Genomic DNA, 26,605 nt, shown 5'->3' on the forward strand with positions numbered 1-26,605 from the left:
AACTTTTTTAAAGATGAAAACGAAAAAAACTCCAACTTTTCAAGAGCCAATGGGTCATTGAAAATACTGATCCTAAGCCAGGCATGGTGGCTTGTGCCTGTGGTCCCAGCTCCTTGGGAGGCTGAGGCAGGAAGATCATGTGAGTCCAGAAGTTTGAGGCTGTTTTAGTGCCCAATCATCGCACAGGTGAACAGCCACTGCACTCCAGCCTGGGTAGCATAGCACAAGCCTGTATACAAACAACAGAAAAGAAAATCCTGATTAGGCCAGGTGCGGTGGCTCACGCCTGTATCCCAGCACTTTGGGAGGCCGAGGTGGGCAGATCACTTGAGGTCAGGTGTTCAAGACCAGCCTGGCCAACATGGCAAAACCCTATCTCTACAAAAAATACAAAAAAAAATTAGCCAGGCCTAGTGATAGGCACCTGTAATCTCAGATATTTGGGAGGCTGAAGCAGGAGAATCACTTGAACCCAGGAAGAGAAGACTGCAGTGAGTGGAGATTGCACCACTGCACTCCAACCTGGGTGACAGTGAGACTCCGTTTCAATAAAAAAGAAAATACTGGTTATATACTAGGTCTTTTTTTTTTTTTTTTTTAAGACAGGGTCTCCGTCTGTCACCCGGACTAGCGTACAGTGGTGCTCTAATAGCTCACTGTAAACTGGAACTCCTTGGCTCACGTAATCCTCCTGCCTCAGCCTCCTGAGTAGGTGGGACTTACAGGCCCCTTGCCAGGCTAATTTTTTTTTTTTAAATTTTTAGTAGAGACAAGGTTTCTCTGTGTTGCCCAGGCTGATCTTGAACTACTTGCCCCAAGAGATTTTCCTCCCTAAGTGCTGACAGGTGTGAGCCACCACACCTGGCCTGTATACTGAGTCTTAAAACATACACAGACACATATAGACAGAAAGCTAGGGATTTTAAAAGTTTTTGAATGTCTTATGAATTCAAAATATCTTACAGATGCTTATTTACAGTTGCTATTATTCACTTGAATAACCTTTGGACAGTACATTAGTCTGATTTGAGCATTAAGAAAAATCTCTCATATAGGTGATGTTATTTCCATTGAGAGGCAAGAGATATTGGCTAGTTTAGTTATTTATCCCAGTTCACAAGTACACTCATGCCCTGCGTAGTGATATTTTGGTCAGTGACAGATTGTGTATATGACAGTGGTCCCATAAAATTGTAATTCTGTATTTTTACTGTACCTTTTCTGTATTTAGAAACACAAATACTTAACCATTGTTTTACAATTGCCTATAGTATTCAGTACAGTAACATGCTGTACATGTTGGTAGCCTGGGAGTGATAGGCTATATCACATAGCCTAGGTGTGTAGTAGGCTATACCTTCTAAGTACATGTAAGTACACTCTATGAGGTTCACACAACAATGACTAAATCACCTAATGATGTATTTCTCAGAGCATATTTCTGTTAAGCCATGCATGACTGTAGAAAATTAATAAGATTAAGGCTTGGCACAGTGGCTCACTCCTGTTATCCCAGCAATTTGTGAAGCTGAGGTGGAAGGATCACTTGAGCCCAGGAATTTGAGACCAGCCTGGACAACATAGTGAAACCCTGTCCCTACAAAAAAAAAAAAAAAAAAAAAGATTGAAACCCAGGGCTTCAGCTGGGCATGGTGGCTCACGCCTGTATTCCCAACATTTTGGGAGGCTGAGGTGGGTGGGTCGTTGAGCCCAGGAGTTTGAGACCAGCCTGGCCAACATGGTGAAACTCCATCCCTACAAAAAAATATAAAAATTAGCTGGGCGTGGTGGTGCATGCCTGTAGTCCCAGCCACTCGGGAGGTTGAGGTGGGAGGATTGCTTGAGCCCAGGAGGTGGAGGTTGCAGTGAGCCAAGATCAGGCCACTGCACTCCAGTCTGTGTGACAGAGCAAGACTCTGTCTCAAAAAACAAAACAAAAACCAAAACCCAGTGCTTCTTAATACGTAGTAGTTTTGAAGATGCAAGGATATCTGTGAATCACTGTAGTGTTTAAGAGAATGCAGACAGATATGCTCTTTCTGGAGAGGAACATGGTACTATGCGCTGGGAGCCTTAGAACTCATTATCAGGCTGGGCGTGATAATTACACATGACTCACGCCTGTAATCCCAGCACTTTGGGAGGCCAGGGTGGGCAGATCACCTGAGGTCAGGAGTTCGAGACCAGCCTGGCCAACATGGTGAAACCCTATCTCAACTAAAAATACAAAATTTAGCTGGGTGTGGTGTCACGCACCTATAATCCCAGCTACTCAGGAGGCTGAGGCAGGAGAATGGCTTGAACCCAAGAGGTGGAGATTGCACTGGGCCGAGATCGTGCCACTGCACTCCAGCCTGGGTGACAGAGCAAGACTCTATCTAAAAAAAAATAAAAACCCCAAAAAACGAGTTATCATATATAATTTGGAATTCTACTTCTAAGAATGTATCCTTAGACAAAGATAAAGATCTTAACTATTATGCTATTTCTAATATTTGAAATCAAAAGTATTCAACTGGAAGGAACTCGTTAAATAAATTAAGATTTACATGAAGAAATTATAACTTAAATAATTTATTTCATAAGTTATTTAATACCATAGAGCAGTTAAAATCATGTTTTTGAATAGTATTTAAAGATGTTATGTTAGACATTGTTCATGGAATAATGTTAACTGAAAAAAGTTAAGATACAAAAACTTCTTTTATTTTTAGTAGAGACAGAGTCTCGCTATGTTGCCCAGGCTGGTCTCGAACTCCTGGTGCAAGTGATCCTCCCACCTTGGCCTCCCAAAGTGTTGGTATTACAGATGTAAGCCTCCACGCCTGGCCAGTACTACTTTTAGTATAAATAGATTATGATGTAGAAAAGAGATTGGAAAAAATGCACCTGAATGTTAACTGTAGTTATGTTAAAGTTTGGAAATTAAGTGATTTTATTTTCTCAATAGTTATCTGGATTTTCCAACTTGTTACAAAGAACATGTATAACATAATCATAAAAAAGGTGGTAAATGTGTTCTTGACCCATAAGAGATGGTTAATAAATGGTAGCTGGTTTATTTAACATTTGGAACATACAATAAAAAGAAAATTTAGTGTTAATCATCTTACCTCCCAGAGAAAACCAGCTTACATTTCAGTTCATCTACTTGTTTTTACAAACTTATAAAAATGAGAACGTTTTGTATTTTATGTATTTATTTTTTGAGACAGAGTCTCACTCCTGTCACCCAGGCGGGAGTGCAGAGGCGTGATCATGGCTCATTGCAGCCTCAACCTATCCTCCAGCCTCATGGTTATTTTTTGATTTTTGAGATGGAGTCTCGCTCTGTCACCCAGGCTGGAGTGCAGTGGCATGATCTTGGCTCACTGCAACCTCCGCCTTCTGGTTTCAAGCGATTCTTCTGCCTCAGCCTCCCAAGTAGCTGGGACTACAAGCTCGTGCCAGCACACCCAGCTAATTTTTGTATTCTTAGTAGAAACGGGGTTTCACCATATTGGCCAGGCTCGTCTCGAACTCCTGACCTCGTGATCCGCCTCCTCAGCCTCCCAGCGTGCTGGGATTACTTACAGGCATGAGCCACTGCGCCTGGCCTGTTTTTTTTGTAGAGGTGAGGTCTCATATGTTGCCCAGGCTAGTCTCGAATTCCTGGGCTCGAGTGATTGCCCACCTCAGCCTCCCAGAGTGCAAGGGTTACAGGTGTGAGCCACCATGCCCAGCCTCCATCTACTTTTCTTTCATCTACTTTTCTTTCTTTCTTTTTTGAAAGCTTTGAAACCAACATCTTCTTATCTTTGACCGGGAGTGTGGTGGGGAGGTTGCCTTTCCAAGCAGTACAATATCGAGACTTTGAAATAATTTCCTGAGACTTGTATTGGGGTGTTGGTGTGCGGCTATGTGTATGTGTGTGTGTGTGTATGTGTGTGAGAGAGAGAGAGAGAAAGAGTGTGTGTGAGAGAGTGTGTGTGTTTGTGTGTGTGTGAGAGAGTGAGTGTGTGTGTGTGTAGACAACAGAATGGATTTTCGCTTGAACAGACTGGCTTAGCAACTGTAAATTAGTTTGCCTGATTCTAAGTGGGTGGTGAACTGGAATGAATGAGGCACACAATACATGGTGTAGGCAAATAGAAAGGGAAATCTGAACAGAAATGGGGTCATACAAAAGGCATAGACAACAGGCAGGCAGTTGTGATCTTGAATCAGACAAGATCTACACACATGGCTTGACACTGTGAAGACAGATGTGGCACTACTCCAGCCAAGTGCTTAGATTGCTTGGGTAATAAAAAACTTTCATTTTACTCGGAATCATTGTTTGTCGTGTAGAAACACATACACATGCAGGAATACACACATACAAGCTAGTCCGTCTGATAAATAGGAAAGACTTAGTATATCCATAAAGACAAGCAGAGGATATACAACAGGAAGAGAGAGAATAATGTTCCAAAGAATTCATCACAGCACAGAAAACAACAGAAAAAACAAGCAGTGTCTGCTAAAAAGGAAATGATAATTAGACAATGTGAATATAATACTATGCATTCATTGAAAATGTTGCTGTAAAAAATATTTGCTGATGTGGGAGATGTTCATGATGTACTAATTTTTTTTTTTTTTTTTTGAGACGGAGTCTTGCTCTGTTGCCCAGGCTGGAGTACAGTGGCGTGATCTCAGCTCACTGCAACCTCCGCCCCACGGGTTCAAGCGATTCTCCTGCCTCAGCCTCCCGAGTAGCTGGGACTACAGGCACGTGCCACCACGCCTGGCTAATTTTTTGTAATTTTAGTAGAGACGGGTTTCACCATGTTAGCCAGGATGGTCTCGATTTCCTGACCTTGTGATCTGCCTGCCTTGACCTCCCAAGTAAAATAGGTGAGGTGTGGTAGCTCTCGCCTGTAAGGATGAAGGAACTAAATTGGCTAACTCACATATCCAAAGCCACATTCTTGGCTAATAATTGAAGGAGATAAAGTTAGAATCCATGTTTACGTTGCCTTCTAAACATTTCCATCCTGGAATTTCAATAGCCATAAGAGTTAACTGCCGTGGACTCTTAGTAACTGGATAATGAGAATTCTTAAGTAGACCTCTATTAATTTCTTAGCATGTAGAACTTCTCCTGGTTAACATAAAACAAATATCCAAATAAATAAATAAAATGTTTGAGTATTACATGTTAGATTCTTGGATGCTTTCCTATTGTAAAATGTGAATGAGGTCTTTTATCTAGGAGAAAGATAATAGCAAATGAAATTTCTGTTTATGATATTATAGGTAGCATCAAGTGCAGTGGCTCATGCCTATAATCCCAGCATGTTGGCAGGCCGAGGCAGGTGGATTGCTTGAGCTCAGGAGTTCAAGACCAGCTTGGGCAACATGACAAAACCCTGGCTGTACAAAGAATACAAAAATTAGCCGAGCGTGATGGCATGTGCTTGTTGTCCCAGCCACTTTGGAGACTTAGGCCAGAGGATCTCTTGAGCCTTGTACATTGAGGCTCAGTGAGTCGTGATCATGCTATTGCACTCCAGCCTGGGTGACAGAGCGAGACCCTGTCTCAAAAACAAACAAACAAACAAACAAGCGAGACCCTGTCTCAAAAACAAACAAACAAAAAACAAAAAAACAAGAACACCAGAGAGATAGAAAAATAAGTACTGCTTATCCCCAAACAAAGAGTAATATTGTTACTATGATTTTATTCTAAGCTTCTTTACAAAGGCCAAAAAGAAGCTTACTGATGTGTTATGTAATTCTCCTCAAGATAGGCAAATTATTTTCAGGTACTGAATTCTGAAATGATAGCATTTTGTGTGCTTCTCTAAACAGCAGAGTCAGTTTGGACAAGACCTTTTGTTTCCCTTGCAGGATCACCCAGTATACTCCATACCAGCCTGAGGTGTCTCAGGGGAGGCTGGAGAGTTTACTCAACTACCAGACCATGGTGTGTGACATCACAGGCCTGGACATGGCCAATGCATCCCTGCTGGATGAGGGGACTGCAGCTGCAGAGGCACTGCAGCTGTGCTACAGGTGAGAGGCCTCTCAAAGTGCTGGAATTCCAGGTGTGGGCCACCTCGCCTGGCCTTGTTTTCTTTCTATAGTATATTGTGAGTATTACTTTAGTCAGCTTTCTAGAGTATGACTTTTCAAAGAAACTGAAAAACTCAAGAGGTTCAAAAACCTAGAGGTTGGATATTCCCTCTCAGGGTCCTTCTTGGTGTCTCCACCCGGATTGTGATTGCGGTTGGGGAAGATCAGACGGGAGGGCTGAGGTTGGCAGGCAAGGGGTAAAGACATGTGCATATTTGGTGAGGGGACTATTTTTGGGAGGAAGGACAGGGAGCCGGTGCCAGGTCCCCCACTGGGAAGTGCTGGCATGGGGAAGCAGCCAAGCGCAGGCCTGGGGGCTGCGAGGGTGGCTCCAGGGGCCAGCAGGGTTGTTCAGGGGACAGGGTGAGGTCTCTCAAGGCAGGGCAGTGAGGCTAGGGTGGCAACGTGACCTTAAACAGCTGACTCGGCACCTAGCTTTGTGAGGGCAGAGGGCGGGAGCAGGGGAGGGGGAAGCTCAATTAGGAGTGGACTTTGGATAGATGTGGCTGGGGGTGGGGGTGAGGGTGTTTCGAGGGCAGGTGTGGGTTAGGCATGAGGATCCCCCCATAACACACACACATGACTGAGCGCCCGGGAGCCTCTCTGTTGTTCCAAACCTTGGCAGCATAGCTGAGTGTAAAGGCATGAGGGTCTCTGTTTGGTGGGGTTGTAAGAGGGTAGTGACAAAGGTCCTGGCACTGTGGTCAAGGGTGGATTCTCAGGCCCATAGAGTAGGACTTCTATTATCTCCACGGCACTTACATGGAAGTGCCATAATTTATTTAATCTCTCGTCTATTACACATATAGTTTATTTCCGTCTCTTACTGTTATTAATAGTACTTCATGTGCATCCTTATAATAAATCTTTATCAAAACTTCTGATTATTTCCTGAAGAGCCATTTCTAGAAGTGGACTTACTGAATCAGGATGGTTCTCCAGTTCTTCTCCTTCCCTTATTTGCCTTGCCAGTACTTAGGAGTGTACCTTCCTGGTAGAATTCTCATGTTAGATGGTCATCTGGTTGGGAAAGATGCACACATGCTTGCTGTGTCTTAGGTTTTGTGCCCCTAGCCCTGAATGCCCATGTAAGCCTCTTTTTTGGCTTATGCAGAGTTGGGGTGGGGAGTGAGCTCCATACTTGCTCAGCAGGTTTAGAGGCCTCTGATGCATTCCAGCCATAGGCCTTTCTGATTCCTGAGCAGCCGTTGGGGGTGGGTTCAGGTTCTCCCTTCTGTCAGGGACACACAGCAACAAAAGAGTGCCATCCACCCACCTCTCTGGTTATTATTCTCAGCTTTTCGCTAATTTTCACCTTCCCTCTTTTTTAAAAAAATTGCTTTTTATCTTATTTCATTTAGTTATTTATTATTAATTAATTAATTTATTTATTTGAGACGGAGTCTCGCTGTTTCGCCTGGGCTGGAGTACAGTGGCGTGATCTCTGCTCACTGCAAGCTCCGCCTCCCGGGTTCACGCCATTCCCCTGCCTCAGCCTTCCAAGTAGCTGGGACCACAGGTGCCTGCCACCACGCCCGGCTAATTTTTTTTTTTTTTTGTATTTTTAGTAGAGATGGGGTTTCACCGTGTTAGCCAGGAGGGTCTCGATCTCCTGACCTCGTGATCCGCCCACCTCGGCCTCCCAAATTGCTGGGATTATAGGCGTGAGCCACCGCGCCCGGCCGAGTTAATTTATTTGTTTTAATTATTTTTTTTTATGAAACAGAGTATTGCTCTGTCGCCCAGGCTGGAGTGCAGTGGCGCTATCTCGGCTCACTGCAAGCTCCACCTCCTGGGTTCACGTCATTCTCCTGCCTCAGCCTCCCGAGTAGCTGGGACTACAGGTGTCTGCCATCACGCCCGGCTAAGGGGTTTTTTTTTTTTTTTTTGTATTTTTAGTAGAGATGGGGTTTCACCGTGTTAGCCAGGAGGGTCTCGATCTCCTGACCTCGTGATCTGCCCACCTCGGCCCCCCAAAGTGCTGGGATTACAGGCGTGAAGCACCCCGCCCGGCCCTCAATTGTTTTTTTGAGGCAGGGTTTGACTTTGTCACCCAGGCTGGGGTGCACGATCTCAGCTCACTGTAGCCTTGACTTCCCCAGTTCAAGTAATCCTCTTGCCTCATCCCCCCAAGCAGCTGGGACTATAGGCCCATGCCACCATGCCCAGCTAATTTTTGTATTTTTTGTAGAGATAGGGTTTTGCCATGTTGCCCAGGCTGGTCTTGAACGCCTGAGCTCGAGCAATCCACCCACCTCAGCCTCCCAAAGTATAAGGATTACAGGCGTGAGCCACCATGACCGGCCAATTTTATTTTTTTAATACAAAAATTGGCTGGGCATGGTGGCACATGCCCGTAGTCCCAACTATGTGTGGGCGGGGTGCTGAGGTGGAAGGAGCACTTGAACCCGGGAGGTCGAGGTTGCAGTGAGCTGTGATGGTGCTACTGCACTCCAGCCTGAGCGATAGACCGAGACCCTGTTCTCCCCCCAACAAAAATAAAATAAAAATAAATAAACTATTTTATTTATTAATTTATGTATGTATGTATGTATTTATTTAAGACAGAATCTCGCTCTGTGGCCTGGACTGGAGTGCAGTGAGGCGATGTTGGCTCACTGCAACCTCTGCCTCCCGGGTTCAAGCAATTCTCCTGCCTCATCCTCCCGAGTAGTGGGATTACAGGCGTGCACCACCATACCTGGCTAAGTTTTGTAGTTTTAGTAGAGCTGGGGTTTTGCTGTGTTGGCCAGGCTGGTCTTGAACTCCTGACCTCAGGTGATCCACGCACCTCGGACTCCTGTAGTGCTGGGATTACAGGTGTGAGCCACCGCACTTGTCCAGTTTACACTTGTATCTAATCACTGTCCTTTGGTTTATTTTCTTTTTCCTCATGGTATATTGAAACATTTTGAACCATTTTTTAAAAATTGTTATTGAATAAACGTAGAAATTGAACCATCTTAAGACTGACTTTCTAAATGGGGTTAGAATGGGAATTGGATCTATGAGGAATGCTAATCAGTAAATGCCATTAGTTACTGATGACTCAATTTAAAAAAAATTTTTTTTTTTGAGACAGAGTTTTGCTCTTCTTACGCAGGATGGAGTGCAGCAGTGGTGCAATCTTGGCTCACTGCAACCTCAGCCTCCCTGGTTCAAGCGATTCTTTGGCCTCACCCTCCCAAGTAGCCGGGATTACAGGCATGCACCGGCTAATTTTGTATTTTTAGTAGAGACGAGGTTTTATCACGTTGGCCAGGCTGGTCTTGAACTCCTGACCTCAGGTAATCTGCCCGCCTCGGCCTCCCAAAGTGCTGGGATTACAGGCATGAGCCACTGCACCCGGCCTACTCAGTATTTTTTATACTGTGCTTAGACTTCCCCTCGGTACTATGTTTGCTTTGCATTCTTAGAAGATAGTCCTATTTATTTAATGTTCATGTTGGAATGTGCTTTTTCTTTTCAACAGACACAACAAGAGGAGGAAATTTTTTGTTGACCCCCGTTGCCACCCACAGACAATAGCTGTTGTCCAGACTCGAGCCAAGTAATTAATTTGATTCGTGTTTTAAACTCAGTATAATGTCATGTTCATCTCTGCTGTTTCTTTCTCTTTCTCACTTCCAAACTGATTGGAGGTGAATCTGAAACAGGGTTTTTTGCTGTTTAAATTGGGGTTGCTGAGTTTTGCCTTACCTCTCACTTTCTTCTGGGGATCTCTCTGGTAAGTAAACTGTGTCAGAATTGAGTGGGGAAATACACAATTGCCATTGCTTTATAGTAAGTTGTGTTTTGTTTTCTTCTTCTTCTTCTTTTTTTTTTTTTGAGACGGAGTCTCGGTCTGTCGTCCAGGCTGGAGTGCAGTTGAGGGAACCTAGGCTCACTGCAAGCTCCGCCTCCCGAGTTCACGCCATTCTCCTGCCTCAGCCTCCCGAGTTGCTGGGACTGCAGGTGCCCGCCACCACGCCTGGCTAATTTTTTTTTGTATTTTTAGTAGAGACGGAGTTTCACCGTGTTAGCCAGGATGGTCTTGATCTCCTGACCTCGTGATCCGCCCACCTCTGCCTCCCAAAGTCCTGGGATTACAGGCTTGAGCCACTGTGCCCGGCCCGTTTTGTTTTCTTTTTGTAGAAAGAATAAAAATATTGTTTTGATCAGGTTTTGGAACGTTTGAAAAACAGAGAAAAATGGGACTCACATACAACTGTTAAGATTTTGTGTGTATTCCTTGCAAACGTAGTTTACAGAGGGTGTGCAGAGTCCCTAGGTGAGATGCTATGTAGTTTAAAGTGTAGTACTTTTCTTTCGTGCCGTAATCAGGTAAAACAATCCTCGCAACAACCACTATTGGTAGATATTTGCTTTCCCTTTGTAAAAGTTGAGCATTCTTCCCCCTACGCATACCACCATCCCTTCAGAGTGGGGGTTTCTGACATATAATTGGCATTAGTTCAGGAATCTAAGGAAGTTCTTCCTCCTTGTCTTACTTATGGTTTTCCATTCGCTTAAGGGTGATCCCAGTGAGAGGTGCTGGCTCTGTTGTTACAAATATTGGCTCATTAGCCCTAGGAAGCAATGCTCTTGGGCCTCTCTCAGGAGTAGATTGTGACAGGAAAGGGCAAAGGGGAGTCAGAGGATAGAAGAGAGGAACAGAAGCAGAGCTGTTGGATGCGCTTGAGTTGCTGTGATGTAGTTACCACTGAAGTGCCTGGTGTGGGATGGGATGTGGGCAGGGGTGGGAGGCCACTGTGGGAGGGCACAGAAAATGAATGCTGTCTTACTGGAAAAGAAATGTTAATTAATTTTCCCTTATAAACCAAAAGCACGATTGTTCTTTGTTGTCTGTCTTTCCAGATATACTGGAGTCCTCACTGAGCTGAAGTTACCCTGTGAAATGGACTTCAGTGGAAAAGATGTCAGCGGAGTGTTGTTCCAGTACCCAGACACGGAGGGGAAGGTGGAAGACTTTACGGAACTCGTGGAGAGAGCTCATCAGAGTGGGGTAGGTATACCTTTCTTGTGGGGGGTCCGTGGAGGCGTATCCCAACTTGTATCTGTCTACGTATCTCTCTCTCTGTCTTTTCATGTGCCTTAATTTCTTTACCATTATCACATGGAATGGTAAAACTCTCCTTCCTGACTCCTTGCTGCTACTTTTTTCTGTTCCTGGATTCCTGGCACATGGTGGGCACTCAGTATGTATTTACTGAATGAATGAATGAGCAATGGAGTTCACAGGATGTGAACACACTCTGCCCGTCTTCCTGTAGTTAAGATAATTTGCTACTCTCCCACTACTCTCAGGGAAAGGTAGCAACCTTGTTCCTTTTCTCTCACTTCCTTTCTAGAGCCTGGCCTGCTGTGCTACTGACCTTTTAGCTTTGTGCATCTTGAGGCCACCTGGAGAATTTGGGGTAGACATCGCCCTGGGCAGCTCCCAGAGATTTGGAGTGCCACTGGGCTATGGGGGACCCCACGCAGCATTTTTTGCTGTCCGAGAAAGCTTGGTGAGAATGATGCCTGGAAGAATGGTGGGGGTAACAAGGTAAAGGGGCTCATGTTTCTCTACTTTTATTGTGATTATGATTTCCCTGATTTCTTCTGATCACAAATGTTGATTTCTATCTGAATTCAACTGGGCCATGTTGAGTCAGTTAAGGAAATGTACAACATAGATTCAGAAGAACAATTCTGTTTGGGATATGAGCTAGTACTTCTCAAATACTATAAATTTGTAAATTTTTGAAAAATTTTGTGTATAATTTACAAAGTATCGAAGTCATATAACGCATTTGCTTAGACTGATGGACGCCTCGAAAGACTAAATATTTTAGGCATGTTTTGTGTCTCGACAGTTTCGTTCTCAAAAGCATTATGCCACATGGCTCTGTAAAGACAAATGCACTGAGACTGCAAAGCACACACTGACTTTGCTCCGCGTTCCTTCCTAGAGGCTTCCGCCACGTGGCCATTTGAGTAATTTCCAAATTTCCAAATGTACTTTCCTGACTGCTTCTCATTGGTGAAACTTCTCAGATTAAAAACGTAGATGTTCAGAAGTAGTCTTTGTTCCTTAAAAAAAAAAAAAAGAAAAAAAAGGGCTTGGTGCGGTGGCTCACATCTGTAATCCCAGCATTCTGGGAGGCTGAGTCAGGCAGATCACAAGGTCAGGAGTCCCAGACCAGCCTGGCCAATATGGTGAAACCCTGTCTTTACTAAAAATACAAAAATTAGGTGGGCGTGGTGGTGGGCGCCTGTAGTCCCAGCTACTTGGGAGGCTGAGGCAGGAGAATCACTTGAACCACGGAGGTGGAGGTTGCAGTGAGCCGAGATCGTGCTGCTGCACTCCAGTTTGGGTGCAGAGCGAGACTCCCTCTCAAAAAAAAAAAAAAAGGAAAAAAAAGGAGCGGGGGACCTAGATGCATTCCAGGATTATTACTGGGGAAATTTAGAAAAAAGAAATTATGTTTTTGACCTTTGATGAAAGCTGGACTTTAATATAAGTGAGTAGGCTGAATTAGTGAATGATGTGATGATAATGTGAAGTGTGTTTTTTTTAAATTTTATTTATTTATTTATTTATTTATTTTGAGACCAAGTCTCACTCCATCACCCAGGCTGGAGTGCAGTGGTGTAAACGTGGCCACTGTGTCCAACTAATTTTTTAAATTTTTTTGTAAAAACAGGGTTTCACCATATTGCTCAGGCTGGTCTTAGGGCTCAAGTGATCTGCCCACCCCAGCCTCCCAAAATGCTGGGATTACCAGGTGTAAGCCACTGTGCCTGGCCCCTGTATACTTTAAATCATCTTATTAACACCTAATGTTATGCAATAGTTGTTACACTGTATTGTTTTTAAAAATTTGTGTGATTTGTTTTTTTTGTTTTTTGTTTTTTTTTGAGACGGAGTCTCACTCTGTCACCCAGGCTGGAGTGCAGTGGTACGATCTTGGCTCACTGCAACCTCTGTCTCCCAGGTTCAAGTGATTCTTGAGCCTCAGCCTCCCAAGTAACTGGGATTACAGGTGCCTGTCACCATGTCTGGCTAATTTTTGTATTTTTAGTAGAGACGGGGTTTCACCATGTTGGCCAGGCTGGTCTCAAACTCTGGACCTCAGGTGATCCGCCCACCTTGGCCCCCCAAAGTGCTGGGATTATAGACATGAGCCACCATGCCCGGCTCATAAAATTTGTGTGATTTTTAATTGTTGTATTATTTTTTATTTTTTTGAATGTTTTCAGTCCGTGATTGGTGGAATCTGTGGTGTAGAATCCACAGAGAGCCAAGTCTTTTCAATTTTGTCAGATATTTCCACTTTTCTTGTGTCTCCTAAGAAGTTCAGAGTGAAACTTAATCCTCCCAGTCACCATTATTGTATTTGTCTGGGAAATTCCTGCAAAATTTTCTTTCAAAATTCCTAGACTTATTGTATATATCTTGGTGTCTCAGAGTACAGTCTAAAAATCAGTAATCCTGCTGGGCACAGTGGCTCATGCCTGTAATCCCAGCACTTTTGGGAGGCCAAGGCAGGCGGATCACCTGAGGCCAGGAGTTCAAGACCAGCCTGGCCAACATGGTGAAACCCCATCTTTACTAAAAATACAAAAATTAGCTGGGCGTGGTGTCAGGAGGCTGATGCAGTGGAATCGTTTGAAACCAGAAGGCAGAGGTTGCAGTGAGCCGAGATTGCGCCATTGCACTCCAGCCTGGGCGAACGAGCGAAACTCCGTCTCAAAAAAAAAAAAAAAAAAAAATCAGTAATCATGTTTAGATGAGGAACGTTTAGAAATTGTTTCTTTATGAACTTGCACCCAAGTGCATTTGCTGAATTCACTTCAAGCTGGGAAGGAAAGAAGTAATTCTATTTATAGCATCCCCCAGTGCTGTGATTATCTGTGCTAACTGGATGCCTTATTCTTGGTGTAGAGACGCCACTGGGAAAGAAGTGTATCGTCTTACTCTTCAAACCAGGGAGCAACACATTCGGAGAGACAAGGCTACCAGCAACATCTGTACAGCTCAGGTAAATCACACGTCTGACCTGACTACTGAATGCCTTACGATATACAGAAATGAGCTACTCATTCATTCATTCATTTGTTCATTTATTCACCACCTCCTGAGCAGTGAGCACACCAGAAATGGCAAGATCTTATTGGTGTAGAAGGCTCATTGTCTTATGAGAACCAAAATACAGTATTGGCTGGGTGCGGTGGCTCATGCCTGTAATCCCAGCACCTTGTGAGGCCAAGGCAGGCAGATTGCTGGAGCCCAGGAGTTGGAAACCTGCATGGGCGACATGGCGAAACACCATCTCTATGAAAAATAAAATAAAATAAATTAGCCGGCAGTGGTGGTATGCTCCTGTAGTCCCAGGTGCTAGGGAGGCTCAGGTGGGAGGATCACCAGAATCTGGGAGGTTGAGGCTGCAGTGAGCCATGATTATGCCACTGCACTCCAGCCTGAGTGACAGAGGGAGACTCTGTCCCCAACTCCTGCCCCCACAAAAAAAGTTAAAAAAAAAAGACACTATGTTTTACTGGTGTTCTTTATATGCACACCCTTTGCCTATGCTTTCTCTTCACCATACATGTTTTAATATTAAAAAAAAAAAAGCATTATTTGTTTCATTTTACCCATAATCACATCTTCAGATCCTGAACAGGCAAAGCGTAAGAAAGGACAAAAAAGGCCAGTCTTCACTTTTATATACACACTTAAAATATATGTAAATAGAAAGGTGGATATCAGGGTCTCTAGTATTCTTGGCATTGGGCCAGGTTTGTTATGGGTGGCAGTTGAGACACCCTCTCTTAGGACTGAGAAGGAGCCTCTCCAGGAATGGGTTGAGGAAGGCAAAGCAAGGGCATTTGAGATGACTGTGCTTGAGGGGATGGTGGTAGTCATGAGGCACTCTTACTGGGAGATTATGACTGGCATTCTTTTTTTTTTTTTTTCGAGACAGAGTCTTACTCTGTCGCCCAGGCTGGAGTGCAGCGGCGCAATCTCAGCTCACTGCAACCTCTGCTGCCCGGTTTCAAGCAATTCTCCTGCCTCAGCCTCCTGAGTAACTGGGATTACAGTCGCCTGCCACAGCGCCAGGCTAGTTTTTGCATTTTTAGTAGAGACGGGGTTTCACCATCTTGGCCAGGTTGATCTTGAACTCCTGACCTCATGATCCACCCACCTCAGCCTCCCAAAGTGTTGGGATTACAAGCATGAGCCACTGCACCTGGCCATGTCTGGCATTCTTTAAAAGGATGGGATAAAACAGGAAGAGCTTCCTGGGTTCTGACCAGGGTTCTGGGTTCTGCTCCTTGAAGTTGCTCCAGGGCTTAGGTCGAAGTGTTTGTGAAACCCAGCCAAACCCTAGGATCAGTTGGAGGCCCACTCCTGAGCACAGGATCCATTCTAAGTGCATCTCTTTTTTTTTTTCTCTTCTTCTTTTTTTTCTTCTTTGAGATAGAGTCCTGTTCCTGCGTCACCCAGGTTGGAATGGGGTGGCGCAATCTTGGCTCACTGCAACCTCTGCCTCCTGGGTTCAAGTGATTCTTGTGCCTCAGCCTCCTAAAGAGCTGGAATTACAGGCCACCACACCCAGATAATTTTTGTATTTTTAGTAGAGGCAGGTTTCATCATGTTGGCCAGGCTGGTCTCAAACGCCTGACCTCAAGTGATGGTCCTGCCTGGGCCTCCCAAAATTTTGGGATTGTAGGTGTGAGCCATGACACCTGGCTTCTTTTTTTTTTTTTTCTTGAGACAGATTCTTGCTCTGTTGTCCATTCTGGAGTGCAGTGGCATGGCCATAGCTCACTGCAGCCTCAACCTTCAACCTCCAGGGCTCAAATTATTCTCCGGTCTCAGCCTCCTAAGTAGCTGGGACTATGAGTACATTCCACCACGCCCAGCTAATTTTCAAAAAAATGTTTTGTAGAGACGAGGTCTCACTTTGTTGCTCAGGTTGGTCTCAAACTCCTGAGCTCAAGTGATCCTATCTTGGCCTCCCATAGTGATAGGATTATAGGCATGAGCCACCGTGCCTGGCCATTGTAATTGCATCTCTTTCATGAAGTGTCGGAGAGAGATATCACAGGTGCTTCAGTGGGAGGTAGAGTGCTCTTTCGTCTCAGGGCTTTGGCGTCTAGAACCACCTCTGAAAAGCTTCTCCAGGAAGGCAGTGGGCAATAAGATCTTCTTAGAGTTGGTTCTGCAGGCACGGGTCTTTGGAGCCATTTCCTCAGTTGGTCCTTTTGTATTATGTTTTGCCTCAGGAAGGTGCCACCTCTTTTCAAATATGAGCTCTTCCAGTATGATAGGAAGGAAAGCTGGTTGGCACAGGCTTTTCCTCTGTTGAACAGCAAGCTGATCTTTATTTATTTATTTGTTTTATTTTATTTGTTTGTTTGTTTTTTGAGATGGAGTCTTGCTCTGTCACCCAGGCTGGCGTGCAGCGGCCCAATCTCAGCTCACTGCAACCTCCGCCTTCCAGTTTCCAGCGATTCTCTTGCCTCAGCCTCCTGAGTAGCTGGGATTACAGGCACCTGCCACCATGCCCAGCTAATTTTTCTATTTTTAGTAGAGACAGGGTTTCACCATGTTGGTCAGGCTGGTCTCGAACTCCTGACCTCATGATCTCCCCACCTCGGCCTCCCAAAGTGCTGGGATTACAGGCATAAGCCGCCGTGCCTGGCCACATGGTGATCTTTATATGATGGCCTCACTTTCTGTAGTTTACCCTCCATTTGTTGAATTCTCTGCTTACGTTTTCCCTTTTGGTGCAGCTGACTGCTCGTCTTGCTGTTTCTCCTCAGGTTCCTCCAGGTTTCCCTCTGATCATAAGTCCATTCAGGGCCTCAGTTTTCTGCCTCTAGGTTCATTTTCCAGGTGAACTTGGGCTGTCTGCAGTGAACCAGTTATATTCCTGTTTCTTTTTTTTTTTTGAGACGGAGTCTTTCTCTTATTGCCCAGGCTGGAGTGCAATGGTGTGATGTCGGCTCACTGCAACCTCCGCCTTCCGGGTTCAAGCGATTCTCCTGCCTCAGCCTCCTGAGTAGCTGGGATTACAGGCACCCACGACCATGCCTGGCTAATATTTTTTGTATTTTTAGTAGAGATGGGGTTTCACCATGCTGGCCAGGCTGGTCTCGAACTCCTGACCTCAGGTGATCCGCCCGCCTTGGCCTCCCAAAGTGCTGGGATTACAGGCATGAGCCATTGTGCCCGGCCTTATGTTCCTGTTGCTTAATTTCTTCCAGTTCATGTATAGCTGATAATTTATTATTTAACTTGGGTTGAAAGGTCTGTATCTTTTCCAGCAATTGTTAAAATGTTTGCCCTGGAGATGGCTGTACTCCAGCGTGTCTGATTTTCATCCTCTTATTCTGATGATCTTCTAACTCTTCACTGTCTATTTCAATGCATATGTGCCTTTTCATAGTTGATTGCATAAAAGAATTACTCATAACTCCAGTTTCACTCTTTGTGAGCATGCAAGTCTCCCTGTTTTGTTAGGAGATGACTGCTGTCTTTTGAGTTGTTCCTTTTGTGCTGTAGGTCTTTGACCCCCCCCTTCTGTTGTAGCAGCTGTTCCACATTCTTCTCACTCTTGCTCTTCTCTCTTGTCACTGGGGCGGGTGGGGGAGTCCACTCTTAGTTTCTCATCGTGGATGGGGCATGACTCTTTTTTAATCTCTGAAAGTGTGTTAATGATTCTTTTTTAAATAAATTTTTCTATAGGGAGTCTCTCTCAGCCTATTCTGGCTCAGCAGGCCCCATTCTAAAACAAAACTGAAAAAACAGGGTGCAGTGGCTCACACCTGTAATCTCAACACTTTAGGAGGCCAAGGCAGGAGGATTGCTTGAGTTCTGCAGTTTAAATCCATCCCAGGCAACATAGTGAGACTCCTGTCTGTATAAAAAAGTACAAAAATTAGCCAGGTGTTGTGGTACACACCAGTATCCCAGCTACTCAGGAGACTGAGGTGGTAGGAGTGCTTGAGCCTGGGAGGTCCAGGCTGCAGTGAGCTGCAATCACACCACTGCACTCCAACCTGGGTGACAGAATCAGACCCCACCTCTACAAAACAAAAAGGAAAAGAAACAATTTTTTCTATAAATTTGTGGCATTACTACAGATGTCTGAATTTTCATTATGTTCTGTTCTTTATATTCTCTTATTTCTTTTTTTTTTTGGAGACGAGTCTCGCTCCATCGCCCAGGCTGGAGTGCAGTGGCGCCATCTCGCTCACTGAAGCTCTGCCTCCCAGATTCACGCCATTCTCCTGCCTCAGCCTCCTGTGTAGCTGGCACTACAGGTGTCTGCTACCATGCCTGGCTAATTTATTGTATTTTTAGTAGATACAGGGTTTCACCGTGTTAGCCAGGATGGTCTCGATCTCCTGACCTCGTGATCCACCTGCCTCAGCCTCCCAAAGTGCTGGGATTACAGGCGTGAGCCACCGTGCCCGGCCATATATTCTCTTATTTCTTAGCTTCTACCACAATGAGCAGCTCTTTCATTGGCTTTTCTTATTTTTAATATAAAAATCTTTTTAAAATAGAGATGGGAGTCTTACTTTGTTGCCCAGGCTTGTCTTGATCTCCAGGCCTCAAGCGATGCTCCTGCCTCAGCCTCCCAAAGTGTTGGGATCACTGGTGTGAGCCACTGCATCCAGCCTTGTTGGCTTTTCTAAAGTCAGGTGTAGTAAGGAATAATTTACACTTTATTAGTTTTTTTTATTGAGATGTAACTCACCATAAGTTTCACCAATTGGAAGTATACAGCTCAATGGTTTTTACTCTATTTACAAGGTTGTGCAACTATCACCAGTATTTAATTTCAGAATATTTTTATTACCTCAAAAAGAAATTCTATTCCTATGAAGTAGTCACTCCTCATCCCTCTCCCCTTCCTATAGCCCCTGGCAACTACTATTCTACTTTCTGTCTCCCTGGATTTGCCTATTCTGAATATTTCATATAAATGGGATCATACAATGTGTGGCCTTTTGTACCTGGCTTCTTTGCATAAGGTTTTCAAGGTTCATCCATATTGTAGCATGAATGTGTACTTAATTCTTTTCTATGGCTGGGTAATATCCCATTGTTTGGACATGCTACATTTTGTTTATCCATTCATCAATTGGTAAACATTTGGGGTGTTTCAAATAAGCCTGCTGTGAACACTTCTGTGTAAATTTTTGTGTGGATGTAATGTTTTCAGTTCTTTTGGGTATATTCCTAGCAGTGAAATTGCTGGGTCATATAACTCTACATTTAACATTTTGAGGAACTTCCAGACATTTTTCAAAGTGGCTGCATTATTTTACTTTCCTACCAGCAGCATATGAATATTCTAATTTCTCCGTATTTTCACCAATGCTTGTTACTTCCTATCCTTTGGTTATAGCCATCCTATTGGATGTCAAGTGATAATCTCATTGTGGTTTTGTTTTGTATTTCCCTAATAACTAATGATTTTGAGCATTCATTAGCTTTTGATGCTTTTAAGTACCTTAATTGTGTTATTGTTATTTTATGTATTTATTTTAGAGATGGGGTCTTGTTATGTTGTTCTTGCTGGTCTTCAACTCCTGGGCTAAAGCAATCCTCCCACCTTAGCCTCCCAAAGTCTTGGGATTACAGGCGTGAGCCACCGATTCAAGCCCATTGTATTTTTAAGTTTGTTCAATTTGTGAAATAAATTGTCATTTTCTTGGTCTCTATTTTAATTTTTTGGTTCTTCTTTTGATATTCTAATGCCCTTTGAAGTTTTTGAAAAGTGGTTTTATACTTCTCATCAATTTGTTGTTCAGCCGTGTGATATAGCCTCCTGATTATGGAAGGAATCATCTCTAAATTAAAAAGGGACATGAACCAACCTCTACAATATTGTGGTGGAGGCTGCCAGGGCATTCTGTGAATGTCAGGCCTGGGTTTCTGTTTCCAGCAACACAGCCATGAGCATTTGGGCACAGTGTGTCACAGATTCTTTACCTCAGCCTCGCCTTTTCCACAGCTGTAAAGTGCTGTGGAGTTTCTGTATTTATTTCTGATTGTTGTAAGGAGTCCATAAGAGTGTTTACACTTTGTCTAGGACTTTTAGTACAAGAATCTCTATTTCCATGTTTTCTGATGTCTCTTTCTCCTCATTTACTTCCTTGTTTGCTGACTTCACCTTTGGAAACTGTTTCTTATTTTGCATTGGCTCCATAGAGACTTCCTCTAGTAGTCTAGCAGAAAAAAAGATGTACCTAACAAAATGGACCCAGTATTGAACATCAACTGTATTTTGCAGAGACAGGGTTTTGTATTGTCCACCGGGCTGGAGTCCAGTGGCACAATCCTAGGTCACTGTAACCTCGAAATCCTGGGTTCAAGTGATCCATCTCGGCTTCTGGAGTCACTGGGACTGCAGTTGCACACCACCCCGCTCCCAGCTGAAGTGCGCATTTCCATTTTTGCCAGTCCTTTGCCACAAATTCTCTATTCAACTCTTGGTTGGCAGAAGTTCAGCCTCTAGTGTTTTATTTAAGTTCTTAGGAGAATTTTTTTCCTGAAGTTCTTGAATGTTTGAAAATTGCTTGTTTCTTTTTATTCTTGAAGAATTGCCTGGTTGAGTGTAAAATTCTCAGATCTCACTTTTTCTCCCTGAGGTCTTTATTGCTTCACTGTCTTCCGACATTAAATATTGCTTCTCAATGTCTGATGGTAGTGTGATCTTTGCCCTTAAGGGTGACATGATTTTGTTGCATGGAAGAAGCCCTTTGTAATGGTCAAATGTGAAGGTTTAGTATAGTAATAACTCCAGGGTGTCTTGGATGATGGTTCCTTTCAGGTAGTCAGGCAGGTTATATATTAATTGTCCCCAACTATCAAAGAATGTAGGAAATCTGATCATTTTGTTTTGTCCCTGTCTTCAGTTTTGACATCCCAAGTCAAGTAGTTACGCCCTCCCACTAATTGTCCTCCATCACTTGATTCTTTAAATGTTCTTATCTTTTAGGCCCTCTTGGCGAATATGGCTGCCATGTTTGCAATCTACCATGGTTCCCATGGGCTGGAGCATATTGCTAGGAGGGTACATAATGCCACTTTGATTTTGTCAGAAGGTGAGTTGGTAATCTGTCTAAAACATTTGGGCATAATAAAATTGGTAAAGTTGAGTAAAATTGAAAATATTGCATGTCCAATACTACATGTAAAATTAAAAGTCAAGTGAGAAACCAGGAAAAATACTTTCAACATCTATGATTATTTTGTTGTTTTGCTTTCTTGCTTTCTCTTTCTTTTTCTTTCTTTCTTTCTTTCTTTTCTTTCCTTTTTCTTGCTTTCTTTCTTTTTTTCTTGCTTGCTTGCTCTCTTGCTTGCTTGCTTGCTTGCTTGCTTGCTTGCTTTCTTGTTTTCTTGCTTTCTTGCTTGCTTGCTTGCTTGCTTGCTTGCTTGATGGAGTCTTGCTCTGTCTGTCTCCCAGGCTGGAGTGCAGTGGCACGATCTCAGCTCACTGTAACCTCCACTTCCCGGATTCATGTGATTGTCCTGCCTCAGCCTCTCAGGTAACTGGTATTAAGGTACACGCCACCACGTCTGGCTAATTTTTGTATTTTTGGTAGAGACAGGGCTTTGCCATGTTTTCCAGGCTGGTCTCGAATTCCTGACCTCAAGTAATCCGTCCACTTCGGCCTCTCAAAGTGCTGGGATTACAGGCATGAGCCACCATGCCTGGCCTAGACTGAGTGTTAATATTTTTTTCTCTTTTACTCCTGGCAAGCTGTGATATTTTTAATATGTAGAACTCTTACTTTCCTACTGGCCCCAAACATAAGAAGGATGAACACCCTAATAGAAAAATAGGCAAAAGACATTAAATGTAATTTTAAAAGAAATAAGTATACAAATAAATGGCCAGTAGACATAGAATTTTAGCCTCATTATTAATGAAAGAGATACAAAATAAAGCAGTAAACTAGTATTTATCCTATTACATTGGCAATCAGAAGAATGCTGCTATGTAGTGAGCTAGACATGGTTACTCGTGTATGTAATGTCAGCTACTCTGGAGGCTGAGCCAGGAGGATTGCTTGAGGCCAGGAGTTCAAGACCAGTGTGGGCAAGAGCGAGACCACATCTCTATAAAAAAATAAAAATAGGCCAGGCACAGTGGCTCATGCCTGTAATCCTAGCACTTTGGGAGGCTGAGGCGGGTGGATCACTTGAGGTCAGGAGTTCAAGACCAGCCTGGCCAATATGGTGAAACCCTGTCTCTACTAAAAATACAAAAATCAGCTGGGAGTGGTGGCATACTCCTGTAGTCCCAGCTACTTGGGAGGCTGAGGCAGGAGAATTGCTTGAACTTAGGAGGCGGAGGTTGCAGTGTGCCAAGATTGCTCCACTGTACTCCATCCTGGGCAACAGAGTGAGACTCCATCTCTCAAAAAAAAAAAAAAAGTGATTAAATCATGGTTCATCCATATGTTTGACTATTGTACAGCCATTAAATATGATTTAAAATAGTGATCTATAGGAAAGCATAGATGAGACCAGGTGTGGTGGTTCACACCTATAATCCCATTGTTTTGGGAGGCTGAGGTGGGAGAATTGCTTGAGTCCCAGAGTTCAAGGCCAGCCTGGGCAACATGGCAAGATCACTGTCTTCAAAAAATTTAAAAAATTATTAGCCAGGTGTGCTGGCATGAGCCCTTGATCCCAGTTACTTGGGAGGCTGAGGCAAGGGGATTGCATGAGCTTGAGCCCAGGAGTTTGAGGATGCAATCAGCTATGATCATGCCACTGCATTCCAGCCTGGACAACAGAGTGAGACTGTATCTCTTAAAAAAAAAAAGGTATAATTTTATATATATATATATACATATATATATATATATATTTCTGATATTACCTACTCCTCCATTTCTTGAGAAATAATACACCAAAATATACGCAGTAATGCAATTGTATGGTGATTTTCCTTACTCTTTTATATGTATTTCATAATTTTCTACAGCATAATAATAAACACGTTTAGTTTTTTAAAAAGCAATCACCAAAGCACTCCCCAGGACCAACAAGAGTCTAGTAGAATTTATCTCTTTATTATTCTGTGACATGTCAATGGCTGAGAAGCGTGTTTGTATATGAGACTTTCGGGGCTGTCCTATCTTGTGTAGGTCTCAAGCGAGCAGGGCATCAACTCCAGCATGACCTGTTCTTTGATACCTTGAAGATTCAGTGTGGCTGCTCAGTGAAGGAGGTCTTGGGCAGGGCCGCTCAGCGGCAGATCAATTTTCGGCTTTTTGAGGATGGCACAGTAAGTCAAATTTTCAGTATTTTTACCGGTTTTTCAAATTTTCACATCCTTTCTCATTAAAAGTTTTTCTCTTTGTTTTTAAAAAATCAAAAGGAAAACTTTAGGCACAGTCCTATTTTTTCATAAACAAGTGTTATTTACATTATGCAATACCGTGGTCTTTTCAGTGAAGGATCATTCACCCTTTGCTTTCTTTTAGACTTAGTGTTTTCATATGTGGGACTGAAAGGCACATATTTTGCTCGTAATACTCCTCTCTTCACAGTATGACTGACTTTAAGATAAAGGCTCTGATAACTGATATGCAGGTTAAGGGAAGAAAATCTCCCCAATCTCTGATAAGTGGGTTAAGGGAAGAAAAAGATAAGCATGTCTAGCTTCAAAAGGAGTGTCCTGCAGCCATGGAATGTTAGAGTTCAGAGGTGGCTGGCAAAACTCGAAGCCTTGTGAAACCTGGGACTGGTCTAGCCACCTTCCTCTAAGCCTCAGCGTGGATATAATTGTACCCTGATATTTTGGAATGATGGGATTTTGTTTAGCACCATCTCCCCTTTGACCTCTCTTGGGATTCCTCCAGTGATCTGGAGTTTAGAGTTGATGTTTTCCATTTTGTTTTTGTTTCTGTAGCTTGGTATTTCTCTTGATGAAACAGTCAATGAAAAAGATCTGGATGATTTGTTGTGGATCTTTGGTTGTGAGTCATCTGCAGTAAGTAAAATAAAAACATGCATTCCTCATCATAACTATTGGAGGTGGTAGCAAAAGTAGCTTATCCCCTGAGTGTGAGGGAGAAGGGGCCCAAGTGTGACACTGGTAGCTTGTTGTTAAAATCATTCCGCTGACTGTCCTTTGCTAGTCACTGCTGACAGCTGGAGGTCACTGCTGTAGGGCTCCAGCCAGTATTATGCACCCAGGCTAGTTGGAAAGATTGTTAATGGTGTTTCATTGAAAGTGCCTCTAGGCTGGGGATGGTGGCTCATGCCTGTAATCCCAGCAGTTTGGGAGGTCGGGGGGGCAGGGGAGCGGATCACCTGAGGTCAGGAGTTCAAGACCAGCCTGACCAACATGGAGAAACCCCGTCTCCACTAAAAATACAAAATTAGCCAGGCATGGTGGCGCATACCTGTAATCCCAGTTACTCAGGAGGCTGAGGTGGGAGAATTGCTTCAACCCGGGAGGCGGCAGTTGCAGCGAGCTGAGATTGCGCCATTGCACTCTAGCCTGGGCAGCAAGAGCAAAACTCCATCTCAAAAAAAGAAAAAAGAAAGAAACTGCCTCTACTACAAAGATGCAAGACATTTGTATCTTGGTTATGTCATTCATTGGAAAATTATGATATTCATTTAATACATATTTATTGAGGACCCAATATGTGTCAGGTGCTATGCTAGGCCCTGAAGACACAGTGGTGAATTAGACATGCTTCTTGTCCTCATGGTGCTTACAGTTTATTAGGGATTCAGATAAACAAGCTTAAGATTAGAATCCAGGTGACTGATGTGTGAAGATGTTCTGGGAGCTCACAGGATGAGCTCCTTACCAAGAAGATAAGCAGGAGTTATCTAGACCAAGATGGCACAAGAGGGAAAGGAAGATGGGTCCGAGTGTTCTAGACACTGGAGAAAGCAGTCACAAAGGCTGGGAGAGGGAGTACATGAAAGCTATAAGCAGTTCAGTGTAATGAGTTGCTTTCTAAAATAATGAAGTAGTGGGGAAAAGCAAGAGAAAATTTACCATTCCATGGGATGAGAGTGAAAGAGAGCAGACGGTAGCTACCTAGACCTGTGGCAAGGTGTTAATCACACAGTGTATTAATCACTAAGTAAATATTTGTTAAATGGATAGATGAAAGGAAGTAGAAATACCTTCCAGAGTGCTGAGTGGTGCTGTCTTGCTTATCTGTGCCCTCTTTGAGAGAGGACTTCAAAGGGTTATACCAGATAACATTCATAAATGATCAAAGAAGCATCACAGTGTTCTCTTTTAAACCTCAATTAATAAACAGAACTGAGTTAGCTCCTTCTCTGTAGAACTCTGCACTAAATTTAATCACAGATATTTGGTTCATGCATTTGAGAAATGTTTCTGGAGCATCACTAAGGGGTCAAGAGGGCCATTATTTTAGTTCATTTGCATTGGAGTACCTGAGGCTAAATAATTTATAAATAAAAGAGGTTTATTTGGCTCATGTTTCTGCAGGCTGTGCTGTGCAAGAAGCGTTTGCTTCTGGTGAGGGTTTCAGGAAGCTTCCTCTCATGAAGGAAGGGGAAGAGGAGCAGGCATCACATGGCAAAAGAAAAAGGAAGAGAGAGAGAGGAGGGAGGTGCCAGGCTCTTTTTAACAATCACTTCTTATCAGTTGTCATGGGAACTAGTAGAGTGAGAACTCACTCATTACTGTGAGGACAGCGCCAAGCCCATCTTCAACACTGGGGATCACATTTCACCCTGAGATCTGGAGGGGACAAGTATTCAATCTGTATTAGTCATATTATTAGCCTGGCAAGGAATGAGGATCAAGCCATGTATTGATTATATATTCTGGATATGAAATCCTTATCAGATATATGACTTATATATATTTTCTTCCATTCTGTGGGTAGTCAGTCTCTTAGCTTTCTTGATAATGTTCTTTGATGCACACACATTTCAAATTTTATAGAAATTTAATTTATCTAATTTTTCTATATGTTTATTATTTATTCCTTTGGTGTCACATTTAAGAAACCATCGCCAGATCCAAGGTCATGCAGATTAGCCCCTATATTTTCTTTTTTTTTTTTTTAAGATGGAGTCTTGCTCTGTCGCCCAGGGTGGCGTGCAGTGGCATGATCTCAGCTCACTGCAAGCTCCACTTCCCGGGTTCACGCCATTCTCCTGCCTCAGCCTCCCGAGTAGCTGCGACTACAGGCACCCGCCAACACGACTGGCTAATTTTGTATTTTTTAGTAGAGACGGGGTTTCACCATGTGAGCCAGGATGGTCTCGATCTCCTGATCTTGTGATCCACCCACCTTGGCCTCCCAAAGTGCTGGGATTACAGGTGTGAGCCACCGCGCCTGGCCTATTTTCTTCTAAGCTTTAGTAGTTTTAGCTTTTAAATTTACATCTTTGGCCAGGCACAGTGGCCCATGACTGTAATCCCAGCACTTTGGGAAGCCAAGGCAGGCAGATTGCTTGAGCCCAGGAGTTTGTGAC

The 26,605-nt window shown here is 43.6% G+C and overlaps 1 protein-coding gene across 3 annotated transcripts in view; it reads left to right on the top strand.

The window, feature by feature from the left end:
• The window catches only part of GLDC (glycine decarboxylase), a 108,752-nt gene that overhangs the window by 29,476 nt on the left and 52,671 nt on the right, over positions 1-26,605 (top strand). For all 3 annotated transcript variants that reach the window (XR_010148783.1, XM_001143144.8, XM_054658664.2), the window contains 8 exons: positions 5,875-6,039; positions 9,572-9,649; positions 10,957-11,104; positions 11,451-11,647; positions 14,030-14,126; positions 21,108-21,213; positions 23,269-23,408; positions 24,036-24,116. Coding sequence is in view for 2 of the 3 variants with exons in the window: in XM_001143144.8 (XP_001143144.1) it covers positions 5,875-6,039; positions 9,572-9,649; positions 10,957-11,104; positions 11,451-11,647; positions 14,030-14,126; positions 21,108-21,213; positions 23,269-23,408; positions 24,036-24,116 (1,012 nt within the window). In the remaining variant the exon portion in view is untranslated. The remainder of the gene's footprint in view (positions 1-5,874; positions 6,040-9,571; positions 9,650-10,956; positions 11,105-11,450; positions 11,648-14,029; positions 14,127-21,107; positions 21,214-23,268; positions 23,409-24,035; positions 24,117-26,605) is intronic.

The sequence above is a fragment of the Pan troglodytes genome, chromosome 11, assembly GCF_028858775.2.
Source record: "Pan troglodytes isolate AG18354 chromosome 11, NHGRI_mPanTro3-v2.0_pri, whole genome shotgun sequence".
NCBI lineage: Eukaryota > Metazoa > Chordata > Mammalia > Primates > Hominidae > Pan > Pan troglodytes.